This window comes from Gymnodraco acuticeps, unplaced genomic scaffold (genome assembly GCF_902827175.1).
Source record: "Gymnodraco acuticeps unplaced genomic scaffold, fGymAcu1.1, whole genome shotgun sequence".
NCBI lineage: Eukaryota > Metazoa > Chordata > Actinopteri > Perciformes > Bathydraconidae > Gymnodraco > Gymnodraco acuticeps.
Genome location: NW_022989985.1, coordinates 4,546,613 through 4,573,151, shown reverse-complemented (window position 1 = coordinate 4,573,151; position 26,539 = coordinate 4,546,613). Strand labels below are relative to the sequence as shown.

Genomic DNA, 26,539 nt, shown 5'->3' with positions numbered 1-26,539 from the left:
TGAGTCAGAAAAGAATGCATAAGAAAGGGGGTGGAGTTGCTATTCTGTTCAATGATTCCCTTCAATGCAGGAAGACATCTTATGGGAACTTTGCTTCTTTTGAATATGTGGCCCTTCAGCTGAAATGCTCCTCTCGAGCTCTGTTCCTAAATATCTATAGACCACCCAAATACTGTGCAAGCTTTTTTGATGACTTTACTGAACTGCTGTCTATAGTGTGTATTGACTTTGACCGTCTAGTCATTGTTGGTTATTTTAACATCCATGTTGACAACCCCCAGGACACAGGGGCTAAAGAACTGTTTTGTGTTCTTGATAACTATGGACTGACTCAGCATGTGACGGAGCCCAAGCACAATAAGGGGCACACTCTGGACTTAATTATCTCAAAGGGTCTGAATATCTCTAAGGTTGTGGTGACTGATGTTGCACTCTCTGATCATTCCTGTGTTTTCTTTGAGAGCTCTATTTCTGTTCACAAAAATGTTCAAAAAGAGGTAACCACAAAGCGATATTTAACTGAAAATGTTTACTCAGAATTTTTCTTCCACACTGCTAACATCTCAGTAAATGAGCTAGTAGATCATTTTAATTCAAAAATTAAAAATGTTATAGATGCCATTGCTCCAACTAAGGTAAAGGAAGTGACTGGCAAGAAAATATCTCCATGGAGAAAGGCCATGACCGTGAGAGCCGAAAAAAAGAGAGTGTCGAAAAGCTGAACGTAGGTGGCGAAAAACAAATCTCCAGGTTCATTTTGAAATCTATAAAGAGAGACTTGGCCTTTATAATTTGGAATTGAAAAACGCACGACAGTCTTTCTTCTCTGATATTATTGCCAAAAACAACGCACGTGACTTGTTTTCTACCGTCGACAGACTAACTAACCCCCCAGTGTCAGTAGCCTCTGAATTTCTATCCACCAGGGCGTGTAATACATTTGCCTCCTTCTTCACTGACAAAATTCAGAAAATCAGACAAGCAGTCAGTGCCTCTGCATCAGGTACAGCAAATGTTTTGTCTCTGTGTTCACTTAAAATCAATTCAAACACCATGACACAATTCCATCAGATTAATGATAAAAACCTAGAGGACATTATACAACTTCTGAAATCCTCCTCCTGCTGCCTTGATATTATTCCAACAGGGTTTTGCAAACATTTTTTTCCTTGCATGGCCTCAGATCTACTTCATATAGTAAACAAGTCTCTTCACTCAGGTGTTTTTCCACAGGCCCTGAAAACTGCAGTCATTAAACCGCTCTTAAAAAAGCATAATCTAGACGCTTCAGTAATGAACAATTACAGGCCCATATCAAACCTCCCATTTCTAGGTAAAATCATTGAAAGAGTAGTTTTTCAACAGCTGAGTAATTTCTTGCATTTAAATAACAGTTTGGATGTGTTCCAGTCAGGCTTTCGTCCAAACCACAGCACTGAGACTGCTCTTGTAAAGGTCTTCAATCAATGACATCCACTCATGCAGCTTTCACACCAGCGCTTTTCCCTTTCTAGATCCGAGCGGGAGCTTTTCTGGTTCAGCTCCGGTTTCCCTTTTCTGCTCCCGCTCTGTTCACACCGCCCAGAGCTGCCGCTGCTGCGTCATGACGTCACCGTTTACGTGCCTGCTTCATAAAATCCAAACCACGCGGATATCCCTCACATCGACAACAACAACAATGGCCGATTGTATTGAAGCGCTGTTCGCTTTGGTTATCCTCTTACGAAACGAAATGGAAGGCATCGGACGACTTTACAAGGGACGACTTTACTTGGAACTTTACAAACATCACATGCGAAATGCAAGACTTCTTTGTGGTCTTCAGCATCTACTTCAACGACGAATCTGCCCCTGCCCCCGCCTCGACGTAAGAGAGACGTAAGCGACGCCGCCTCTTAGCTCCGAAGCTCTTGCCTCTAGACCGACAATTTTTTGGAGCTGGAAGTGAACCGGATTCCGGAGCTAAGAGGCGGCGCCTCTGCGGTGTGAACAGGAAAAACCGGTACTTTCCAGGCTCCAGCTCCGAGCCGGAGCTGAAAAGCGTTGGTGTGAAAGGGGCATTACACACAGACAGTGGCAGAACTTCAGTGTTAGTATTATTAGATCTCAGTGCTGCGTTTGACACTGTTGACCACAACATATTACTAGACAGACTGGAAAACTGGGTGGGACTTTCGGCAACAGTTCTAAATTGGTTTGAATCCTACTTAAAGGACAGAAACAACTTTGTTTCTATAGGTAAATACACATCTGAGTTGACAAATATGACATGTGGGGTTCCTCAAGGCTCCATCTTGGGGCCTCTTCTCTTTAACATCTATATGCTACCACTGGCTCAGATAATGAAAAACAACAAAAATAAGTTACCATAGCTATGCGGATGACACACAAATTTACATAACCATTTCACCAGGAGACTATTCTCTAGTTAAAACACTGAGTAAGTGCATTGAACAAATCAATGACTGGATGTGTCAGAACTTTCTCCAATTAAACAAAGACAAAACTGAGGTAATGGTTTTTGGAGCCAAGGCAGAACGTATAAAAGTTAGCGCTGAGCATCAGCCTGCAATGTTCAAAACAACAGATAAAGCCAGAAATCTAGGTGTAGTCATGGACTCTGACCTGAGTTTCAACAGTCACATTAAAACAATTACTAAATCAGCCTACTATCACCTAAAGAACATATCTAGGATTAAAAGACTAATGTCACAGCAGGATTTGGAAAAACTTGTCCATGCTTTTATCTTCAGTAGACTGGACTACTGCAATGGTGTCTTCACAGGTCTCACTAAAAAATCTATTAGAAAGCTGCAGCTGATTCAGAACGCTGCTGCTCGAGTCCTCACTGACACTAACGCGGCGTTCACACCAGCGCTTATCCCTTTCTAGCTCCGAGCTAGAGCTTTTCTGGTTGAGCTCCGGTTTCCCTTTTCTGCTCCCGCTCTGTTTCACACCGCCCAGCACCCGATTGGTGCTGCCGCTGCTGCGTCATGACGTCACCGTTTACATCGCTGATTTGCTCCCCAACGGCATTACGACGCTCACAACAACAACGGGGAACTGCGTCGGGTCGATGATCGTGTTGCTTTTAATCACACGAAGCCAGAATAAATTGAATAACGACTTCTCCAACCTTATACTTTGCTCCAGAGTGCCGTGGTTCATTGTTTATTAATGTGTTTCTGCAGCATTTACCGACCGCTGCAGTGTTGGCTGCTCTTCTACAGGAGTTTATTCTCCTCCGTTAGCTCCCGGTTAGCTCACATTGCAGCGGCCGCTCTAAAGTATTCACTGTCCGACTCACACAAGCAGCTGATACATATCCCCAGTTCCCCTTAGCCTAAGTGAATGTGTGTCAGTCTGAATTGACGCTGTTTGGCATCACAACGCTGTTATGAAAGTTTCTCTGGTATATAATGGGTGATGTTAGCATAGCAACCGAAGCTAAACTGACTACTTGCTATTGCTATCCTATTGTGGCATAAACCGTTTTCTACAGGCACATTTTACCGGCGTATTTTTATTATGATTCTACTTGTGATAGTCGGACACGACAACCTGTGCAGCCCATGTATTGATTCCATCCGATAGCTGCTATAATACAAACAACACGTCTGCCTCTCTCCACAATGATCAATAACAGTGAACGGATGGTCAAAGTAAGGTACAAATAAACAGAATCACACGAAGCCTGGTTAGTGTTGCCTGACTTTATAAAGTGTGTTTATAAGCACTACTGCTTGTAGGCAGGCATGACAGTCGACCCATGTTCAGGGGAGGTGGGTTTAGTTTCCTGCACGCCTCGACGTAAGAGAGACGTAAGCGACGCCACCTCTTAGCTCCGAAGCTCTTGCCTCTAGACAGACAATTTTTTGGAGCTGGAAGTGAACCGGATTCCGGAGCTAAGAGCCGGCGCCGCTGCGGTGTGAACAGGAAAAACCGGCGCTTTTCAGGCTCCAGCTCCGAGCCGGAGCTGAAAAAGCGCTGGTGTGAAAGGGGCATAAGAAAGTGGATCACATCACTCCTGTTCTGAAGTCTTTACACTGGCTTCCTGTGTGTCAAAGAATAGATTTCAAAATACTGCTGCTGGTTTATAAAGCTTTGAATGGTTTAGGCCCAAAATAAATGTCTGATCTACTGCTAAATTAGGAACCATCCAGATCTCTCAGGTCTTCAGGGACTGGTCAGCGTTCTGTCCCCAGAGTCAGAACTAAACATGGTAAAGCAACGTTCAGTTATTATGCTCCAAACATCTGGAACAAACTCCCAGAAACCTGCAGGTCCGCTGCAACTCTGACTACTTTTAAATCCAGGCTGAAGACTTGTCTTTTTGTCGCTGCTTTTAATTGAAACTGAGCCGTTGTGTTCATCAGTAAAGTGGAACTTCTGTGTGAACTATTCATATCTTAAACTGCACTGCAACTTTTTATTCATGTACTTTTTATTCATGTATTTTTTTTTTTAATGTTTCTTTTATTATATATTTTTTTAAATGCCTTTGTCTGAATGTCTTTCATTTTTGTAAAGCACCTTGAATTGCCTGGTGTTGAATAAACTTGCCTTGCCTAGCACATACAGATGATCAAATCCAGGGGGGCAATACTAGTCCTTCTTACAACTACTGTCACAGTTTGACGAGATATATGTTTCATAGAAACAATAAAAAAGTGCCCAAAGGTCTTCTTCATGAAACGCTGGAAGGAGGCTCTATCCAGCTCCTTTCTGCCAGATGAAGGCACTCTGTGGACTCAGGCCCTAAGAGTGAAGAGTGTACCTGGGTGAAGGCACTGAGCCCTCCAGCTCGTCCAGCAGACTCTCCATGCTGGGTCGGGCCTCCTCCAGCCTCGTGCCGTTCCTCTTGGGTTTCTCCTGAAGGGGAGGGCTCACCCTGATATCAGGGGCGCCGCCGTTCTCGTAGTGCGTGATGCTGCAGGACGGTAAGGGTGGAGCGGCCTCTTCTGTGGACACATGACAGCACAATTAATCCTGCTCACTACAAACAGAAGTGATAAAGCCGAGGGCGTCTGTGTTTACCTGTGGTGGGGAATGAAGGGGAGCTCTGTTGCACCGCGTTGAGTTCCAGCAGCAGCCTGTCGAGCTCGGACAGGTTACTGCCCATGGCAGAGGTCATGGCTGCTGTCGACGAGTCCGAGGACTTCTGTTTGTTTGGAAAACTAAAGAGGAGACAGACAAACAACTGTTTATGGTAGCTACAGCTGAAAGAGAATGACAGAGGATACACACAATTCTATACACAAAAGCATTCAAGCGTGCAAATGTTACCTGTACACGTGGTCCTCTTCAATGTGAGACAATGAAGGGCTGCTGCTGTCCCTGGACCAGCTCTTCTGGGCTGAACCTAATGACTGCAGAGGACACATCTGTCATACAGACTGACAAACGAGCTGTTAACGGTGTAAACTGAACATCCTGGTTGCGTTTTGTGCCTGTCAAATGTACAAGCATTCAATGGTTCGTTCTCACTTGATTCATCAACTTCAACACCGACCTGCTTATCGGCTTTAAAAGTGGCCAGTGATGTATTCAGACCATAAGGTCAGACTTCGGCAAAGAAAATTGCATCTTTTATATAGCAGACAAAAATCATACTCCTTTTTACTACATTTTCCCCACATCTACAAAATCTTATCTTGTGTTATGTCACTTCCTCTCGTGCTTGTTAAGCACTTCACTTTAAACAATCCTGTTTGTTAAAAACTTCATGGAGAAAGATAGTTTCTACTATAGAGACCTACATGTTGAGAGGAGTGGGGGGAGTCCTGCTGATCGATCAGGGACCCGTTCAGAGCCTCGGCTGAGGGTGGCGGAGGGACTGGAGGTGGAACAGACACATCCTGGTAGGAGTGTCCTCCGGTGGGGATGGAGTAGGGAGTCTCCTCAGGAAAGAACACCGGACGCTTTGCGATGTAAGACGTAGTGGATTCCAGGTCCGCCAGCAACGCGTCTGAAAGATTAGAAAGGTTTTGTTGCAAGGTATACTTACAACTAGGAGAAATAACGTACCACGAAAATACACATTAGGTCCCAATTACCATGATGCTGGTCAAATAACTACGCATACTTGTATTTCTTAATTTAATTTATAAAGCAAAATCACAAACAGTCTTCATGGTATTGGAGCTTGCCAGAGGAAAACTATCCTGAACTGTTTGTGACATACTTCAACCTGCGAACATGGTTGTGCTGGAGACCAATTCATTCTTTATTGGTGTTGTTGGAAGCTCTGAGGCGACTACCGACTGTGGTGTTGGCTGTAAAATGACAATGGCAGCCTGTCTGAGTCAATCTCTCATTCCAACTTGTCTCTAAAAAAAGCTTTTCCTCAGCAACGATCGTTCAACAGAAAGGTTAGGACCTGTCACCATCACAGCATGGCACACTGCATCACCGAGCCAAACTTCATACATGAACACATTAGGATTCATGAAATATCCCTCGGAAATCCCCAACATACTTTTACCATCAGTACACTACACACTCAAAATACGACCCTGCTGACAGTGAGAGCTCCCTGTCTGTGAGCTTCATCCGTCATTTCTAAATCTTATACCTGTGTAAATTATTCAGGACTCAACAAGAAGATGAATTTAATGTTGGTTCAGAAAAAAACATGTCTCTCTGAACTGTAAAAATGGGCAATGTACATAGAACAAAAAGAGAGACAAAGGCCAAAAAAAAAAAAAAAAGGGTTTATAGGGCAAGTAAAAAAAACTAAACATTAACATCATTGACCCCCGAAGAATTTCTTCAAATAGTCCCGTGAGAATCAGTGTGAACTTAACAAGAGAGTCTGATAAGAACAACAAGTGACAGAGTGTTTCTGAATCTAGGCCTGGGTTTGGGGGGGGGGGGGGGATGTGAAGCAAAATAGACTCTTACATCACACTATCCATCCATCCTCAACCCGTCCAGAATAGACCGCAATCGCCCGCCTGCATACTGTTACACTACAGAGGCTTGGCACAGATACAGTCCGTTTCATGAGATCTCTGCACTTTGAAACTTAGATCAGCAGAGATTCAGGCTCGAAAAAAGTAACCAGATGGTTGCTCAGATCTATAAACAGGCTGCCAAAAATATCAATTAGTAAAAAATGGTTGCCTTACATTTGAAATCTGTTTGATGTATGTAACCATAAAAAAAACATATGTATATATCAGTATATCTGGATAATTAAGTGACCCTCTCAGGCTTACGATAGACTGGATACATCATGTAAACATAAAAACATCACAAGAATAAAGCAAATCCCAGTTATCCAGGTAAAAAACTAAAGCTATTTTTTGTACTCACATTATTGCTTCGTATCTGTAATATCTTCCAAACAGAATGTGTGTGTGTGTGTGTGTGTGTGTGTGTGTGTGTGTGTGTGTGTGTGTGTGTGTGTGTGTGTGTGTGTGTGTGTGTGTGTGTGTGTGTGTGTGTGTGTGTGTGTGTGTGTGAAGCAGACAGCAGCACAGACAAAGATGGTGTGAGAAACAGTGTGACAGCATGTTGCCAGTCTACTGGGGGGAGTGGTTTCAGAGCCAAAATTGGGTGACAGTACATTGAGTGCTGCAGGGATGACGTATTGTTGTAGGCCAACCTAGGAGTTAGCTTAGCGCCTGTGCTAGATAACCCAATGGGATTTTTTCATTTGATATTGGATAGTTGCAGAGAATAAACTCTGTGGCAAACAAACTTCAACAATATTTAAATAGTTTTTATTCATTCAGCGTAGGTTATAAAGATAATACTACTGTGGCGTGATGTTAACCACAGCAGGCTTAAGGGGGACTGGCATTCGGTGTGTAATGTCATCTCATTTAGCCACTTTGCTTGAAAATTCACATGTGGGATATTCATTTACCAACATCTGTTATGTTGTAGAACAAAGGTGACAATCTTGTGTTAACCAAAGACCTTATTTCAGGCATCTAACCAAAAGGTGTAATTACGCAAACTTATTTCCAGGTTTTATATTTTTGGTATCTTCGAAGTGCACCTCATAAACACTGAAAAACTGCCGGATAAGATAACTCTCACCCTCAAATATGCATTTATAAATAAATAGGGCCAGCAGGATTGTAACTTTATATTAAGTTAGAATGTATGTCTTGTGTTAAATTGGCTCCAAATGGGAACAATTGCAACCTAATATATGTTCAAATCAGATGAGCTGGGATAAGGTTACAAGTAAAGTGTGATAAACTGGAGACTCTCATTAGTCTCTCCTACCACTCTTCATCCAAGTCAACAGTCTGCAAAACGAGACCCTGACCGTGAAGCTAAATGTTTAAATGTACACACGCCTATTTAAAGCGGTAAGCTCAGCGAGTTGCCCTGTCTGTGCAAATGTGCTGAAATATCATGACAAGCTCAAAATAATCTGCACCTGGTGCTGACATGCTGAACAAGGTCTCACTGAAGTTGACTTTGTCGCTCATAAAACAAAGACCCCGCATAGAAAAGATACCACAACTGGTTATAGGTCAAAGGTCAGTCATATAAAACACAGTGTAGGATTTAGATTTTCTCGTGTAGCATAAAAGATCTTAAAGGCTGTCAAATGAAAAATAAAAAAAGGATCAGGAAAGACTAATTATGGCAATGGATTCCTAGAAGGTCTTTCATGGCCTTGACAGAGAGGACAGCCGTACTGCCGGAAGCCATCCAAAAGACTTGGAGACTTTGGAACTTGTACTATAAAAGGTCTATCTGCTCACTTCTCCCACCTGCTGATACTACACATATACATCACGTTCATGACTCATGCACAGCTAGATGCATTGTTTAAACGATAATGTCTAATGCAGTATGCCTGTATTCATTCATGCTGGAAGACAAAGAGCTACAGTGTGTTCTAATACCGCTTCGGGTAGATATATTGTGTTTTTGTTTGTAGAAGAATTGGACATTCGCAGTGACATGTGTGGTGTATATGTGTTGTTCAGCCCTTCATTGTCAGTGAACGTGACTTAAATGGGGATCAAGAGTTGCCCTACACAGGGGCTTTGAAGAAGATATATGTATTAGAGCTGAAACAATCAATAATTGAATCGATCAGATGCTGAACAGAAAATGTATCGCGTAAGTCATATCAATAATGAACTAAATAAAATGAAATAATAAAATAAAAAATGTCAAGCGAGCATTCTCCTGTTCCGGCTATAGCATGTGCTGCTTATAAACTAAATATCTTTGGGTTTTACACTGATAGTAGGACAAACAGTCATCTGAAGGTGTCACATGGGCTTCACATAATTGTGATAATGTGTTAGTCAAATCAGTAGATTAAGCATTAGTATTATTAATGTTACTTGTAGCCCTAATATGGATGAAGCTTACTGTATCTATCATTGGGGGTTGCACCATACTCAATTCTGCCATTTCTATATCAGGATAAGGAAAGATTCAAACGCGTTAGAGAAGACCTGCCAGCCACACTTTTAAATTTAGCATCAGGAAGAAATATTTCTAAATCCCAAATTTACAGCTCACATCCTTTTTTAGTTTTTGACTAAGCAGCATGCAACACACACACACACACACACACACCACACACACACACACACACACACACACACCACACACACACAACACACACACACACACACACACACACACACACACACACACACACACACACACACACACACACACACACACACACACACCACACACACACACACACACACACACACACACACACACACACACACACACACACACACACACACACACACACACACACACCACACACACACACTCACACACACACACACACACACACACACACACACACACACACACACACACACACACACACACACACACACACACACACACACACACACACACACACACACACACACGTATTAATGAATGCAGGACATAGAAGGATAAAGGTTGAAGTTGCTCCTGAAATTGTCTTGCCTCCATCGTTTCCCCTGAGGAGGGCAGCATTGCGCATGACATGAGGACGGACTACAAGTCTTAGTCAGTCCTGGATACGTTTGGTCCAGGCAGAGTTAGAATCATTAAGAATGCAAACGAGCACGGTAAGCCAAGTCACAGGCTAATCTTTTCCATTTCAGACAGGGGGGGTAGGAGCCACAATGGACAAAGTCCAATTCTGCTCCAACAGCATCCTGACTCAATAGTTCCTTGTGTACAAGGTGTGGAGGAATAAAACAGTCAACAAAAAAGGATATGATTGGGTACTAATAATACAAGATGGATTCATGAGACGTCTGTCAAACAATAGCACAGTGGCTCACTCTGTCAGGGGAACCATCTGCGGTCACACTGTGGTATAGTCTTCATTACGCTCAACCAACAACTCAAGCTATGTGGATATGTACACATTCTTGTGGCAGTGGGTACATGTACAGTCCTGCTTATGCACGCCCCCCCACCCACCCAAGGCCCTGCCACAGTCCTGCAGTGTTTATCAGATGGGAGCGAAGGTGCATGGGGAATTCCACACATTCCTCTGTCCGCTTCTGAGGGGGAAAAGCAATCGGGCAGGGACACAGGGAAGGTGGCTCTGGGAAGGCTGCATACATACATTTGCTCTAATCCAGGAAAAAGGCATAAACCTGGAAACAAAAACAATGGTCTGTAATACATTCTACACATCAGAACAGATTCCTTTAATACTGAAGGAGCCTTCGGGATGTGCTCAAACACCAAACACCATCTGTCAGAAAATGAAAATAATATGTTGACAATTACAGGACCAGAATCGCTAACTACAGCGTGCTTTGAATTCCAGGGTAAGGGAGATGTCAATGTTTTTACTGCCCATTTCCCACAGTGTGGAGTACAATGCAGGCTGGCTAGGAGGGGTGGGGGGCGCGGGGGGAGCAGTGCTGGCTAATCTTTTCTATTAACATGTGGGCAATGATGATGGGCCTCCAGGGTCCACAGCTCACCTGTTTATAGCCAGGGAGCAAAAGAGCAGAACTGGCTACAGCCCCTCAACGAAACCCTACCCCATCAGGCCAGCCCGACGCGATATTTATATCAAACAAGACAGACAGGGGCCAGGAGGAGGGGGAGATGCCAGTGAGACAGGCAGGGGAGGCTGGGTAGAAAGAGACCAGGGACAGAACAAACTGAGAGAATATGGACAAACAGCAAACAGACCAAGAGAAATATTGAAATGTTAAGGCTTCGAGATGGCCACCTGTTGGACGCACTAGACATGGGACATTGTGTAAATGTTCATGTTCTGGCCAAATGAATCGCATGTATGATATTATCCTAATTGAATCACGTTATCTTCAGTTAAGTAGGACTTTTTTTGTGTGAACATCCTTTTTAGTAGAAAATAAACTCACTAAATAAGGTAAATCATAAATCGTCACAAGTTCTCCTTGAATAAATAAAGTATACATAATCATATTGAAAAAGCTACGTCTGTTAGGACAGGAAAATAATTCCTGTAATACTCACCCCCTGCTCTATTATTCAATTCTCTATCATGATAGCTTTTTCAACTCCCTCATGTGAGGATATCCATGATTACTCCAACATGTAAACTAACCACAATCAACTTGTGTTACTTTACGGTGATCCACAATGAAGTGACACACAGTCCCACCCAGACAAAGGATGAGTGTAATGCGGTGTAATGGCAAACCATCCGAAAGAAAGACAGAAGCATCTTAGGGTGATTACTTCAAAATAAACACACCTAAAAATACTCTGCCAAGCAACCCTTTAACTGAAAGATGACACGCCTCTAGAGAGAACGCTGGACTCAAAATAAAAGCACTTCCCCACAGCCCAGTAAATCAGATGACAGGGGAAAGTCTAAAGACTGATGTAGCACCCAGTCACTGAGGACACATTCATCGCCACGCATGTGTGACGACCGTATGTCAGCGAGAAGGCTTTTGTGCCATTAGAGAGGGTGAGGAAGACCCTCAACGAAAGGCCATCTTGTCTCTCTAATACTGAATGAAAACACCCAACACACAAGACATGCTCCAAAATCATTCTATAGAAGTGCAGAACATTAGAAAGCAAAGACCTGATGGATGAATGTCTACACCACCCACTCAGCATACAAATAAGGCTACAACTATGAATTAGTATCCTTACCAACTAATATGTTCATTATTTTCTTGGCTGGATTATTCATAAAATGCCAGTAAATAGTAGAAACTTTTTTTATTTGGCCAACCAACAGTCCACAACCAAATGGCATGCTATTAAGTTTAATATCAACAAAGACTAAGAGAACAAGCAAATATTCACATTTGAGAAGTCACTACACAATGTTAGGGCCTTTTGGCCAGAAGTAAATAACATCAATAATGTATCATTTAAGAAACACAGCGATTAAGATTGTTTTTAATGATTCCACAAATGTCTGCCATATTTTAAATTACTTTAGAGTTTTGGACTTACCAACGCTCTTATTGGAGTTGGTATGGAATTGTTTGGATCACACGACACAGAAACAATTCTACGCAGCCACCACTGGAAGCTAACTCGACAAATGGTTTAGAGTATGAGATAATCAATTCGATATATTCGTTATTCAGTTCATTCTCCCAGGTAGATTATTCTACCAAAGTGAGATTCCCTGCCCCACTCAGGGGTAGACATTAAGGGTAAAAAGCCACTGGCCCTCTGGGCCGGTGGAATTGTATTGTCACTGGCCCCACCATTGTAACCACTGGCCCGGAGCATTCGTCCAAAAAAGATCGACTAATAATGAAGAAAATTAACACATTTGTTGCAATAGTAATTTATGCACTAACTACATTACTACTTGTACTACAACATTTGAACAATCAGTTATTCCTCATTTTCCTCAATTGTTCATATTTGGTTTATTAAAATAATGATATTGTGGTCATTGTTAAAAAATGTCTGCTATTATTATGAGTATTATTATTTGTATAATGCACTTTCTGCCTTCCTGTCATTAGGAGTTAGAAATGTAATGGCTATAGATTAGATTCTTCATTATCCTAAACTGCTGGGACATTTCCCTATAGCCAATAAATACCTTTATATTTTCTACTCTTCACTTACTTGTCAGCATAGGTCGGCATTGATGTACAGAGCCGACAGAAGACCTTGTTTATATTGGCATCATATTGAGAGGTGCAGTGACGCGTCCTAAAACCAGGAAGTAAGCTGCTGGTTCCCTCGACAAAAAGCAATGGGATTTCTCCACAGGGTTTTGGAAAATAGCTGGAAATAAGGTCTGTGGAAAACAAACCTGTTTGATAAATGCACGGTTTGTTCAGCCGGATAATCTCGACATGTCTACCCTACTTTTATAATTTTCGAATCATAAATCTAATCGATAGATTATAAAAGGGTTTTAGGATGCGTCACTGCACCACTAGAAGCCAACTCCATCGATCAAGCTGGATGAAACGTTCTCTCCCTCTTCTTCTCATGCTCCCTGTCACTCTCCTTTAACTCCTCCGGTGACTTTCTTTTATTTGAAGATTGTTTTTTGCACTGCGCTTGGCCGGTTACCGCTGGTATTAAAAACATTTTGGCGAATGGTTAGGTGGCGCAATAGTCTGTAGTGAAGGAGCGCGCTCACGGGAGCCTGCTCGCGCTGCGCTCCGCAGCAAACAGCTGTTTGCTTTTCACCCAACAATGACAATCGACTCACGAAACGCTATGTTGTAGCGTTAATAAACGAAACAATTTACCAAAATTGCTAGTCAAAATACCAATACCACAGGAAACATTTTTTTTTAAACAATATTTTTAGTGGCCCGAGCGGGCAAGTGGAAAACTGTACGTTATGCTGGCCCGGGGTGTCTAAATAGTGCTTCCGGGCCAGCGGGCCATTTATAATGTCGAGCCCTGAGTCACTAACTCAGAGCTTCCCTGTGTCCATGCCTTGGGGTGTCCCCAGCTTGAGTAACGCTAGAAAGATCCAGCAGGGACTCTCAGATTCCTACTACATTACCCAGATCTGATAATACTGGAAAATAATCTGCACTGTTCTTCGAGCCAAGTTACTAGGCCAGGGTAAAAGGAAAGCTTGGAAGCAGCGTAAAAAGAGGAAGCAAGTGGAGGGGCGCTGCAACTGAAGCCACAATGTGCTACAACAGCATTTAGTAAAGAAAGCCGTGTTCCGGCAGCCGGATCACACACTGAAGGCCCAGGGCTGCCCACTCTACCAGCCTTTGGCCTCCAGCTCTGACTCTGCTGTTCATTGTTTTTCTCCTCTGTTTCCTCAGGATGTGGGGCAGGGTCTGTTGCCTAAGCGATGAGGTCAGCCATGCGGCCTTCTCTTCCCCAGACCCAGGACAGGATGGGTGTGGAGCTCGGCAACAAGACTGATTTACAGTCAGCAGCTTCCCTCTGGCGGAGCAGGCGAGCCCGCTGGTTAGAGGAGGTATGCACTAACCTTGCAGCGCTCATTGGGTGATGAAAGCTGCTGTGGTAACACTAACTCTGTGTTGCTGCTGCTGCCGCCGACTCACCAGGACACAGAAAGCACTTCAGACCTTCTAAGATCTTTCGGTATGCTGTGCAAACGCTGTAAACATTTAAGACCACGCTGCCTCTATAACAGCCAGCTTATACTCCTGCGTGGAGGATAAGGGGTCCCTTTGCAAGGTGATCAACTGACAGTAAAACTAACAAGACTGCAGTGTGTTTACATAAGCCACGTTTAGCAGGTGCTGCTGTGTGTTTCTGCCTACATAGCTATCTCCCGTAGGTCACATGAGCATTGTAAGCTGCACATTAGAGCTGAGTGTCTCACACGGCAGACATCAAAATGGAAAAGGTTAACACCAGTTGGACATGATTGTTGTATGATTCAATACAAGGCAGTATATCAAATAAATATATATTTTACAACTAAACCCTCTTCAGTCATGACCTCCTAGGGCTGCTCGATTATGGCAAAAATCATAATCTCGATTATTTGGGTCAATAATTGATATCACGATTATTAAAAACGATTATCCATTTACTTTGAAAACATCAATTTATTGAAAAAAAATGTGTAGTATGTTTTTAACAGTTGATTACCCTGAACTTAAAGTATAATTCAATTGAAAAACCAATACAAAAAATTATATTTTTTAAAATAATTAAAGAAAAAAAAAGAAAAAGTTTTATTTCGATTATGTTGTTTTCATAACCGTTGCAAGCCAACATCGTAATTGCGATTAAAATACGATTAATTGAGCAGCCCTATGACCTCTCCAGTCACTGTTAACCTGCAGACATGACGCAGGGCCTCCACAGCCCAGTGAGGTCAGTCTGCCTGAATCTCACACAATCCTGAGGAATTCACAGAGAGCGGGGATAAGCTTCAAACCCAACAAACATGAAACACAGGAGCAGGACAAACCAAAGGACAGTGTCACATGTGGTCTAAACTTGAAAAGGGCCACATCAGCCAGAGCAGTGAAGCTCGGCCTGGCTGCCACCTGGTCTGGATTGTAAAAGACTGATGAGAGGAAACCTGTGGAAAACTCTGACTCAGACTGGAGGAGGGCTCACACCATGCTGAGGGAATTCCCTTCCTCGAGTGTTAAGCAACGTGGGCAGATCAATATACACGGGAGACGGAAAGAGTGGAGTCTGATCAGGTTTCCAAACATGTAGACTTGTCAGTCATCATGAGCCTCAACACATGGCCGTGTGGGAGGGGCGCTTGTTAGCTGGGGGGGGTACTGGAAGTGCAGTTAACCACAGTCAGAAAGTATTAACAAAGATTGAACATGGTTTAATATTGCATATGTATGGAGGATATGGTAGGGCTTTACCACATGATGTAGACAAGATATTTTAAACCTTAACCCCCTAATCCCACCAGGAGCGTCTGCGCTGCGGCGTTTTTAGCGATCGCGGCCACTCTAGTCAATGGATGCTATTCCACCAGACCCGCTGCGCCGCGGCTCGAAGCGTCCCAGAAGCTCCTCGCCGCAAGGAATTTCTAAAATATAGGATGAATCCTATTTTTGACGCGGCGCAGCGCAGGCAGGAAGTGGAACGTTCATCCAACAACTGCGAGGCTGCACACACGACGCTCCGCTTCCGCAACGTTTTGAAACGCGCCTGGTGGGTTATGACGCAGGAGGAGGTCGCAGCGCCGCGCTGCGACCTCTATGGGCTCAGAACAGTCTCATAATACACACATGCACACAGAAGGATTCACACTTGTATTTCATGATCCGCAAAAGGATTCACACTTGTATTTCCGGATCCACACTTGTGTTTTTCAATGCACACACAAATGTATTCCGTTTCATATAAATGTAAATAAAATCCAAATACAGAAAAAAGTTTTACATGTGTATTTTTGATCCTCACATATTTGTTTTCAGTTTAAAACCTCTGAACCTGCAAACACAAACAGCTTTCTGTGCACGGATCGCTGTGCATTCGTGTGTGGGTTTTTTGAGACTCCCCTGGCGGTCAGCCGATTCGTACTTGTAATTATTTCTATCTATAGCCAATCAGATGTCTCCTCAATTCTAAGCCAATCACATGAGCGCGCCCCCACGAGGGTAGATTTCTTGCGTTCGCATGGAGCCTGCCTGCAGGCGCTAATCTCAGGACACCCTCCACTCTCAGTACAGCGCCACTTTCCGAACAGGAAATGCACGCAAATACAAGCCTTTATAATATTAAGGTACAGCGCCACTTTCCAAACCATTGATGAATGTTTGTGTACACAAAAACGGCAGGCAAAACCGTTTTAAATGTGTGTTTCCTGTATGGCGATTGCGAATACAGCTGCTTTATTTATGTCTGTATGAAGTTGTTGTGAGTGTGGAGCTACAGGTTAGCTTAGCCTAATCGATCAGTGCACTACGAAGCCAGTGCTAGACAGTGACCTCGGGGGGGAGCCCCGCCGGTCATTATCGGCCGATATTCACTCTTAATAGTTTGATCGGTGCTCTCTATAAAGGCCGATCAGGAGAGCTGGATCTGATCGATATGGACATAAACGCGAGTGAAGTATAACCGGACACGCGAGAGAGATCAGATCAGCTGCTGAGTCTGATGGAGACACGCTGCTCTGCATGATCACCTGATGCGCCGCCCTCTGTTTAGTGAGCTGACCGGACTGCGCAAAATGCGTATATGAAGTAATCTTACCCTCGTGGGGGCGCGCTCATGTGATTGGCTTAGAATGAAGGAGACATCTGATTGGCTATAGATAGAAAAAATTACAAGTACGAATCGGCTGACCGTCAGGGGAGTCTCATAAAACCCACACACGAATGCAAAGCGATCCGTGCACAGAAAGCTGTTTGTGTTTGCAGGTTCAGGGGATTTAAACGGGAAACTAATAAGTGAGGATCAAAAATACACATGTAAAACTTTTTTCTGTATTTGGATTTTATTTACATGTATATGAAACGGAATACATTTGTGCATTGAAAAACACAAGTATGGATCCGGAAATACAAGTTTGAATCCTTCTGTGTGCATGTGTGTATTATGAGACTGTTCTGAGCCCATAGACCTCCTCCTGCGTCCTAACCCACCAGGCGCGTTTCAAAACGTTGCGGAAGCGGAGCGTCGTGTGTGCAGCCTCGCAGTTGGTGAACATTCCACTTCCTGCCTGCGCCGCGCTGCGCCGCGTCAAAAATAGGATTCATCCTATATTTTAGAAATTCCTTGCGGCGAGGAGCTTCTGGGACGCTTCGAGCCGCGGCACAGCGCGGCGCAGTGTGTCTGGTGGAATAGCACCCATTGACTAGAGTGGCCGCGATCGCTAAAAACGCCGCAGCGCAGCGCAGACGCTCCTGGTGGGATTAGGGGGTTACAGTCAGCAATTGTACTTCCTGGCTCCGTCCTCATCAGGCTACCAGCCCTTAAGTTCAAGATGTTTTTAATATACTATAAGTGTCTGTAGGGATAAAGAATACTTGTAGACCATCCGGATATATAAAAGGATATTTTTCTTTTATTTGTATTTTTGCAAAACATCACCTTTGTAGCAAACAAACATTCATGATATTTACATCAATCATTAGCAAGGTAATCCCCACGGTCTCATGGCTTCATGTCAAAGTAGAGGAAATGTCTCATGTTTGGCATGATGACGTTTGTTTTCCCTGACAACCTCTGTTATCTTATTTAGCCACATTTTCTAAGATGCTTAAAAAGGTTCGAAATTCCCAATTGGGGCATTTCCTGATATGTCGTAGAACAAAACAAATCACATATTTTAGACTTGTGTTAATCACAGACTTTACTTCCAGCATCTAACCATGTAGTCTATAAATGTGCTGGTATGAGTCTGAGAGTATTGGTAGGAGGTGAGTCCTGACCAAGGGAGTATTTGGCCTTGGAGACGGACACACAGTGAAGTTCCACATTCCTCAGCAGCCTCGCCCCTCCATCAGTTCACGCTGCTTCAGTGAGACTACGGGCTCCCTCTCCAACAACAATACGCCCTTTCAGTAGCCGATAGCAGCCAGAGCATCTAATAAGTATTCTCAGATCGGGCCAAACTCAAAATGCGTCCCATCATCTCTCCACTTAAACAATTCAGCAAATCCACTTTACTGTCTTTCTGCTCTGGGAGTACAATGGGAGTATTCCCTGCAAATACCTGACAGAGGCTTAAGTAGTGAATTGTTCTGGTAAATATAGCAAGATGACCAGCTGGTGAAAAGTATAAAAACCAGAATTAGAAGTTCAGAGGTTCGGTGCCAAAGGTCAAAAGTCAACTTAAGAGCTGACTGGTAAATGAGGCACACAAAATAGAAAGAGCTGATAGACTGCACGGAGCTACAAGCAAAATAATAACCAAACATGATCAGAGGCGATCTTCCGTTCTAAACTATCTGACTTTTTTGTAGTAATAATAAATCAGTCAGTTCTTTTTTGCTTGTGGACTAGTCAGTCCCTTTACATTTAATTAACTATTATAAATACATTTTTAAAAAAGCATGTTGTGCAGCATGACGGCTTCTAATTCAAGGTCTGTGATGCATGGACACAGATAGATGTGGCAAAGTTACACCAATATTTTACATTCTGCCTTGCAGCAAAAATCTAAGCGATATCAGCACGGTGTCAGGAACAATCATTATTACCACTGTTTCAGCTTCTGCAGAAAGTTGACAGTATTTTGCACACAATAAATATGATATCATTACATTATTGTCACTTTAAATTTGCACCCAGGAAAGGAGGAGTGTTTTTCTAAATGTACTGTTGTTTAGCTTGTAATTCTCTGAGAGAATATTAAGCGATCTAACATATAGTAATATTCTATATTGTTGTTATCGTGTACTATGACTTTCAGTCTGGGCTGTAAGATAAACATAGTGGCCTAAAAACAACAATAGTTACCCTTAACTTGTAATGGAGTAGAAGTATAAAGTAGAAGGAAACTGCAATACTGAAGAGAAGCACTTTTATAAAGTAGAAGTACTGATTCAGCATCCTGTTTCAGAACAATAGATATTGATTTATAATTGATACAATAATGGTTTTTCTATACTGAAGTCTAGCTAATTCATGTCACTAAGAGCTCAATCAAGTTTTATCGTAAAATAAAATATGATAGATAATATTTGTTGATCTGATTCTTCAAAGTAAAAAATCTTGTCAGATAAAAGTAGTAGACTAGAGCAAAGATATAATAAGACTTTAGTTACACCTGGAGTAACATTCACAAGCTACCCTGCAGCATACAAAGTAATTCAATATATCTTCACCTTTACCAGCTTTGATAAACACATCAATAATTATAATCAAAACATATAATATATTATTCTGAAATGGGCAAATTTGCATGAATTCTTTGACGTATATTTTGAGACCAATACTTTTGTACTTTTACTGAAGTAACCTTTTAAATGCAAGACTTTTACTTGTAACAGAGAATTCCTACACATAATCTACTACTTCTACCACCTGTGGTTTGTAGTAAAGTATCAATAGCCCCATCAGCCTGGCTCACTGTGTGCTGCACTGGGCAGTCTAAAAGGGGGAGGCCTGTTGACTCCACCACTTCAAAGCTGGAAGGAATAGCCTGGGGGCAAAAGTTGAGGAGGTAATATTGAAGCTCTGTGTCAAAATGTCAGCCAAACATCTCCTCCCTCTGGCACTTGCAAAATAATGTCTTATTAAATGTGCGTAGAAACGTTACACACGTTCTAAACCGTTAGAGAGGTAGAGTTTAAAAGGAGGAGGTTGTAAAAGCTAATGACGTCAAACCGCTACTACGATTCGTAGAAAAGTCAAAAAATGGTCAATTGTAGGCTACCACAGAGACCCAGAAACGTGACTTTTCAACATTAAATCTCAGCGTACGTCAACTTCTCCCCCCTTGACTGTAAACAAAAACAACAAAAGCGTTTTAAAAAGAACGTAATGACTTACCTAAATCGTCCATGGTGGCTGCCTGGCTTTGGCCTGAGTCAGTTTTATGTTTGAGCTCCTCAACTGTTTACGAAGTCTGATTTTTCCTCCAAACTTCACCGCTGACGCGCTGCACTGGAAGTTTTGTCAGGGTAGATCTCGTGAACGCGCTGCGATATGTGCATGTGTACTTTACGAGAGCGCGCACTGTGACTGAGGTGGAGTGATGAGCGACACCTAGCGGCCAGAAGCTGTAGATGGATGGATGGATGGATGGATGGATGGATGGATGGATGGATGGATGGATGGATGGATGGATGGATAGATAGATAGACAGACAGATAGATAGACAGACAAGCTACAGTTGCAAATTGCAATGATTCTGAAATGGGATGTTGCATGCAGATTGACCACTTTTACTTTTTGTTTATTTTCATGGTACTTCATTTGTACTTTTACATAAGTAGAATTTCAAATAGAGGACTTTGTCTGAGTACTTTACTAAGGATTCTAATAAATATGTTTGCCACCTTTTTACTTCCATTCCACAATATTTGAGATGGAACCTTTTACTGTACAACATTTATATGACAGTAATTCCTTATCACATAGATAGATAGAAGTTTTTCTGCTGGCTCCCAGACATCAACTCGTAGATTTCATGAGATGAATGACTGAATCCAAATCAAGAAAAAATTGGAGGAACACTTAGATATGAGACAATGCATTTATTAAATATAGTTCATAAAACACCTTTGAATGAGACCATAACGGTCATCACCTCTTCCCCGGAGATCGGTGAAGAAGAAGCAACACATAAAGAAATGTAACATGGCATTAGTGAGAGCTTTCATTAATGTTGAACATTCACAACCAGCTCACTTCAAAAACAACAAAGCTGCTCATCCTTGTCTCAGCTCCTCACTTAGCATGTGTGTGTAAATATGAAGTATTTGGAAATCCAGGTGATGCTTCTATCCAATAACCCCATGATGAAAATGACCTGAAGAACTCAACATGGCACCAAGCTTTACAGACACATGATCCTGTTATGTGTGTAATACAGAAAGCAATGAAACAACTGTATACACGTACCATTTATCACATTTAACACCTTTATAACCACTGGAAAATGTGTCTCCACAGTATCTCAATGATCCCTGGTTATACACTGTGAATAGGCTGTGCGTCCTGTGAAGATGCTCATTCTTATAACAAAATATACCATGCATAACTTTCAATAAATATTAAATGGATGATGAATGAAAGAAAAACAGTTGACTTTCTATTCTTCCTCTTATGTTAAAGACAAAAAACATGGTTTATTCTAAAAGTAAAAATCCCTCCAGTCTTTGGTTAATAATACAGTCGCTATCTGTGGTCAGAAGTGGACTGCTTTCAGCTTCCTCTCCTCCTTCTCAGTGAGGGGCTGCTGGGTGAGGATCTTGTCGTGCAGCCGGTGGTGTTTGCCGATGCCCAGCTTCGGCAGCCCTCGGTTCAGACCCTCCAGCAGCACGCAGGACTTGCACAGACTCTGGCTGGAGATGTAGCCGCAGCGTTGGCAGGTTCCCTGCACCGGCATCTTCACCCCGTCCCGCACAGACAGGTTCTCCCCCGAGTGGATGATGTCCATTATAGAGCTAGGCCTGACGCTCTCCAGGTCCTTCAGAAAGGTCCTCGCATGGCCACGATAAGCATTGGGGGAGTAGATACATTCAGTGGAAAAGTAGTCCAACTTCTTAAAGTAAGCGTACAGAACAATTTCTTTCTCATATGCATATTTGAGGGGCTTGCAGCGCGGCACGACCCCATCACCCTCGCTGGATGTGGAGATGGCCGTACAGCGGCGCAGACGAGCTATGTCCCCTCGCAAGACGTTCATCACAACAGTCTCCGCGATGTCATCAGCATTGTGACCTGGAATAAACACAATAACAACAACAACACAATATTCAATCTTTGACATTAAAAGCACATGTCATTTTTTTGCCACTAGGGGTCTAATTTAAAACACAGCACAAAAAGGCATATATAATAACACCAAAACAGGAGATCGAAATAAATCATATTGCCTTGATTCAAATGTCTGTAGATTTGAAAACTAGTGGAAGCATTTGGTATAAAGTAAGATCAAAACTCAAAAAATTATATACCAGCTGTTTATAGATATATTTGGAAATGTCACGTATTATATCTTTAGTCCTAGCACTTCTTAGTCACATTTCAAAGTGGAAATTCTTGCATTCACAGTAAGTACAGTGTTTCCCATACATTGATTTATTTGTAGTGGGCCGCCACAATTAAATATCGTTCGCCACAAATGGATCTCATAGAAAAATCTTTTTTTTAATAATTTTGGTTAATAATGGATAGTGAGGTGGGCTGATTACCGGAAGGTTGCGAGTTCAAATCCCGCCTGGAACACCACTACTAGTGTGCCCTTGAGTAAGGCACTTAGCCCTCAGGTACTCCAGGGAGAATGTCCCTGTAATTGGTAATTGTAAGTCGCTTTGGAATAAGGCATTGTAATTTTACAATACCTACATTGTAAATTATATTTTTGGGAGAATAAACCCCACAGATCCTCAACTCCGGTGTGTCTCACTCATTAACAACGCAATACAGAGCAACAAGAACGTTGTCTACAGTAGCCATGAACTTGCATGTATTTTCTTATTTGAGGGGGGGGTGGATACGTGGGCCACCCGAATAGGTTAAGGGACCTTTGGCTTTTCTTGCCAGGGGGGGTGGGGGGGTGCACCCACAAATAGAATCAAATACTTTGGGAAACACTGAAGTAATAGTTCTTGGAGTTACCTGTACATATCTTGTCCACTTTCAGCATGAGGGCTCCTCTGTCGAGCGCCTGCCTTCTGAACACGCCGCAGAAGGTGCAGTTATTCTTCCGTCCCACCTGCTTCACTATAGCGTCCATAGTCCAGCCATACAGCTCCTCATACGACACAATCTTCAGCGGCAGCTCATACTGTTGCTGATTCCTCTTCACTGTCTCCAAGGAGTCATCTCTGTAACCTGAGATACCCTCGTCCACCGAGAGAAGCATGAGTTCAAGGCCGTAGTTGAATCTCTCATTAAGGAGCTTCATGACATGTGCGAGCACTGTGGAGTCCTTTCCACCCGAGGCAGCAATCCCTACAATTTCCCCATGTTTGAACAGATTTGCTGTCACGATGGTCTGATGCACCTCTTCCTCGAAGGCCCAGAAGAAACACGCCTTGCACAGCGAGTGGCCAGTTTTCGGACGTTTCAGCACAGCACGCTTGTCACCACAGCTACTGCAGAGGACAGGCATCTTGACTGTGGGAGGAGGTTATGGTAAAGGATAACATGTTCAACATTTGTTAAACAGATATTTTAATCTCTCACATAAAGTGCAATCTTACAAAACTCTAGTGACCCAAAGGTTTTAGTGTCAAGGAAGTTTTTCTTATACATACATTTTGCTTTCATCCAAGTAATCTTACACTGTTGTTAAATCTGTATTTAGTTTACAAAATGTGTCCGTTGTTTGTTGATCAAATTTTGTTATAACATTAAGAAGCCATTGCCCCGGATGTGAATAGTTAAATATGTTTGCACTTTTATAATTTACATTATATATAGTTTACTTTCAGTAACGTTTTTCTTTTAGTTCTGTCAAATGCAACCGCACATATTCTGCTTTATTGTTATTTTTCTTTCTTGATTTGTGATATAAATGTTCCTGACTGAAATGTTAATAAGAAACAGACAAAAACAATCCAGTTTAAAAGGAAGGAAGTAACTTGTACAATGTCCCATAGGTTTTCTAATGTATTTGAGGCATGCCGAATATAAGAGTTGAACAAAACGATTAATAAAACCTCTTTGAACAATTAAACAGTAATGTCTTTTGGCAACCAGCATAGCTAGTTTAGGTGTCAGTTTTGAAGCTTGATAAGATATACAATACAATAAAAGTTAGTACAGAAAACCCCTATAATTAAAGCAGATGGTGTTATAAGCTAACTGGTTTCATAACATGATTAAATGAACAGGTCTAAATTAGCTAGCCTTGTAAAGCGTAAAAGTCACATTTACATTAGGTAAAAAAATCATACCAACGTTTCCGATGAACCGAAGTCTGAAGTGAGAATGTAGCGATGAAGAGTACTTGAAAAATACAGCTTTTCTTACTCAAACAACGTAAGAATTACAGGGCTATGAGTTAAAGTAGCATGTTGTTTCATCATGTGTCGTTTGCTCTTCTTCGCTGGAAAACCGGAAGTGACGTCACCTGCGTTTGCCCCTTCAGCACAACGTAGCTGTCGGGGTTGTCCAGTGCAACGCACAAACTGCAATTAAAATGGGTTTCGAGGTACATTTATAGATCATTTTAATGACATAATCAGAGGTGTTAAAGAGCTAAGCACATTTTTTCAGGTACTATATACTTAAGCACAATTTTGAGGGACTTTACCAGAGTATTTCCATGTTTTGCTACTTTGTAGTTCTACTCCACTTCAACTCACAGGTAGGCTAAATCGTGTACTTTTACTCCACTACATTTATTTTATACCTTTATTTACTTTGCAGATTTAGATTAATTATATAACATTTAATCAGCTACACCTGGAGTAAATTCACAAGCTACCCTGCAGTATACAAAGGAATTAAAACTAGTTTCACCTTTACCAGCTTTGATAACACTTTAATGCATCAATAATAATATTCAATATTGTGGGGGAAACTTCTGTAGCAATTGGAAACAGGACTCAGAGAGACACGGGGAGAGCTGGAGCTTTGATGGCAAACTGTTAGAAATTAAAATCAATGTTTTATGGCATAATGTCATACATACCGTCAGTTTAAATGCTATTTTATTCTGGAAAAAAACGGAAGTTCTCAATACCAAGCTTTTATTCTGAAAATCCTTCATGACGACTTCCGGGACTACCGTCTATTTGTATCATTAAAGTGGCTATTGACGCCGTTAACATGTATTACATATAAAGTTATGAAAGAGATAAGGAGGAGAAAAGGCATGTGGAAGTAAGCAATGAATGTAAAATGTCGAAATCCTCTGTTTAACGCAATATCGGACACAGAAGAACGAGGGGGGAAGTCCCCCTACGTCACCACAGCCCCCAGAGAGGAGGAGCGAACAGCCAGCAAGCGGGAAAGACGAAGGCTTGTGAGGTTTGATTGATTGATTGAAACGTTTATTAACAGCTTGTATATTGGGTACAGTACAGTACAGCTCAAAACATACAATTGTTAAGGGGATGCAGACCAGAGAAAGACTTTCGTCTTTACATCAGGGTCCCCCATTTCCAATTCATCATATCATTTAAGACATATAAGACATATTTGACATACAGATGGCTTATTTACAATTTACATACAGGTGGTTTTTTTACATACAGATTGCTTGTTTACAATTTTCATTTTAGATTTCGTTCTAATACATCCTAACCGGACATTTAAGACATACCTAGTCTACAGATATACAGTTAGTAACAGAGTCTAAAATGTGAGTATATACATAGATGGGGGGGGGGGAAGCTGTCCATTGAACGACAGGTTGAGATTTGTACCATTACCGGGGCCAGTTTTGCAATGCTCTCCCCCGAAGGTGCTCTTTAAGAGAGGTTTTGAAGGTAAGTATAGTTTTACTTTCCTTTACAGTTGTGGGAAGAGCGTTCCACCTTGATGTGGCATAATTGCGAAATGTGTATTCCCCCTTTTTTGTGCCAAATCTGGGTTTCACATGATTTGTGGAGCTCCCTCTGGTGTTATGATCATGGTATTCCTTGACCTTTGGGAAGAATTTTGACATGTACATGGGTACCATAGAGGTGTAGTGGATCTTGTAGACCAGGCCCATTGCAAGTAGCTGTACTCTGTCGTCTACTCTAAGCCATCCTATGTTGTCAAAGTGGGCAGAGGTGAGGTGGGTTCTAGATGGAAGGTCAAGCAGTAGTCTGACCAGTTTATTTTGCGATGTTTGAAGTTTTATTTTTAGCGCCTTGGAGGTGCTATGGTACCATGACGTGCAAGCATAGTCATAGTACCCTTGAATGAGTGCTCCTGCCAGAGTTTTCAGGGTGTTTTTGTTTACCAGAGAGGAGATCCGGTATAGGAATCTAGTTCTTTGATTGACTTTTTTTATTACATTGGATGCCATTTTGTCACAGGAGAGGTTTGCCTCAAGAATAGA

General features: G+C 42.2%; 2 protein-coding genes across 6 annotated transcripts in view; both read right to left on the bottom strand.

Annotated features, from left to right (window-relative positions):
• LOC117543876 (paxillin-like) overlaps nt 1-20,508 on the bottom strand; it is a 29,980-nt gene extending 9,472 nt beyond the window's left edge. For 2 of the 4 annotated variants that reach the window (XM_034212473.1, XM_034212475.1), the window contains exons 1-5: nt 20,362-20,508; nt 5,760-5,968; nt 5,287-5,369; nt 5,038-5,177; nt 4,778-4,961 (exon numbers count right to left, since the gene is read on the bottom strand). In XM_034212473.1, the coding sequence (XP_034068364.1) occupies nt 4,778-4,961; nt 5,038-5,177; nt 5,287-5,369; nt 5,760-5,968; nt 20,362-20,374 (629 nt within the window). In that variant the 5' untranslated portion in view covers nt 20,375-20,508. The remainder of the gene's footprint in view (nt 1-4,777; nt 4,962-5,037; nt 5,178-5,286; nt 5,370-5,759; nt 5,969-20,361) is intronic. The other 2 variants (XM_034212474.1, XM_034212476.1) reach the window with 1 other exon arrangement.
• Nucleotides 20,509-21,053: 545 nt separating this feature from the next.
• ctu1 (cytosolic thiouridylase subunit 1 homolog (S. pombe)) lies at nt 21,054-24,596 on the bottom strand. 2 transcript variants are annotated; one of them, XM_034212440.1, is made up of 3 exons: nt 24,445-24,596; nt 23,158-23,658; nt 21,054-22,257 (listed from the first exon to the last, which is right to left on the bottom strand). In XM_034212440.1, the coding sequence occupies exons 2-3, from the start codon at nt 23,651-23,653 to the stop codon at nt 21,722-21,724; spliced, it is 1,032 nt and encodes a 343-aa protein (XP_034068331.1). In that variant the 5' UTR covers nt 23,654-23,658; nt 24,445-24,596; the 3' UTR covers nt 21,054-21,721. The 2 variants fall into 2 exon arrangements, with proteins under 2 accessions (XP_034068331.1, XP_034068330.1); XM_034212439.1 differs by having other exon boundaries at nt 24,441-24,590.
• Between the last annotated feature and the right edge of the window lie 1,943 nt (nt 24,597-26,539).

What these genes read in the sequence shown, in the direction of transcription:
- ctu1 (XM_034212440.1), bottom strand. Translation starts at nt 23,653, where the DNA reads ATGCCTGTCCTCTGCAGTAGCTGTGGTGACAAGCGTGCTGTGCTGAAA. An exon ending in AGTGGACAAGATATGTACAG is followed by an intron (nt 22,258 to 23,157) that starts GTAACTCCAAGA and finishes TGTTTATTCCAG; the next exon opens with GTCACAATGCTGATGACATC.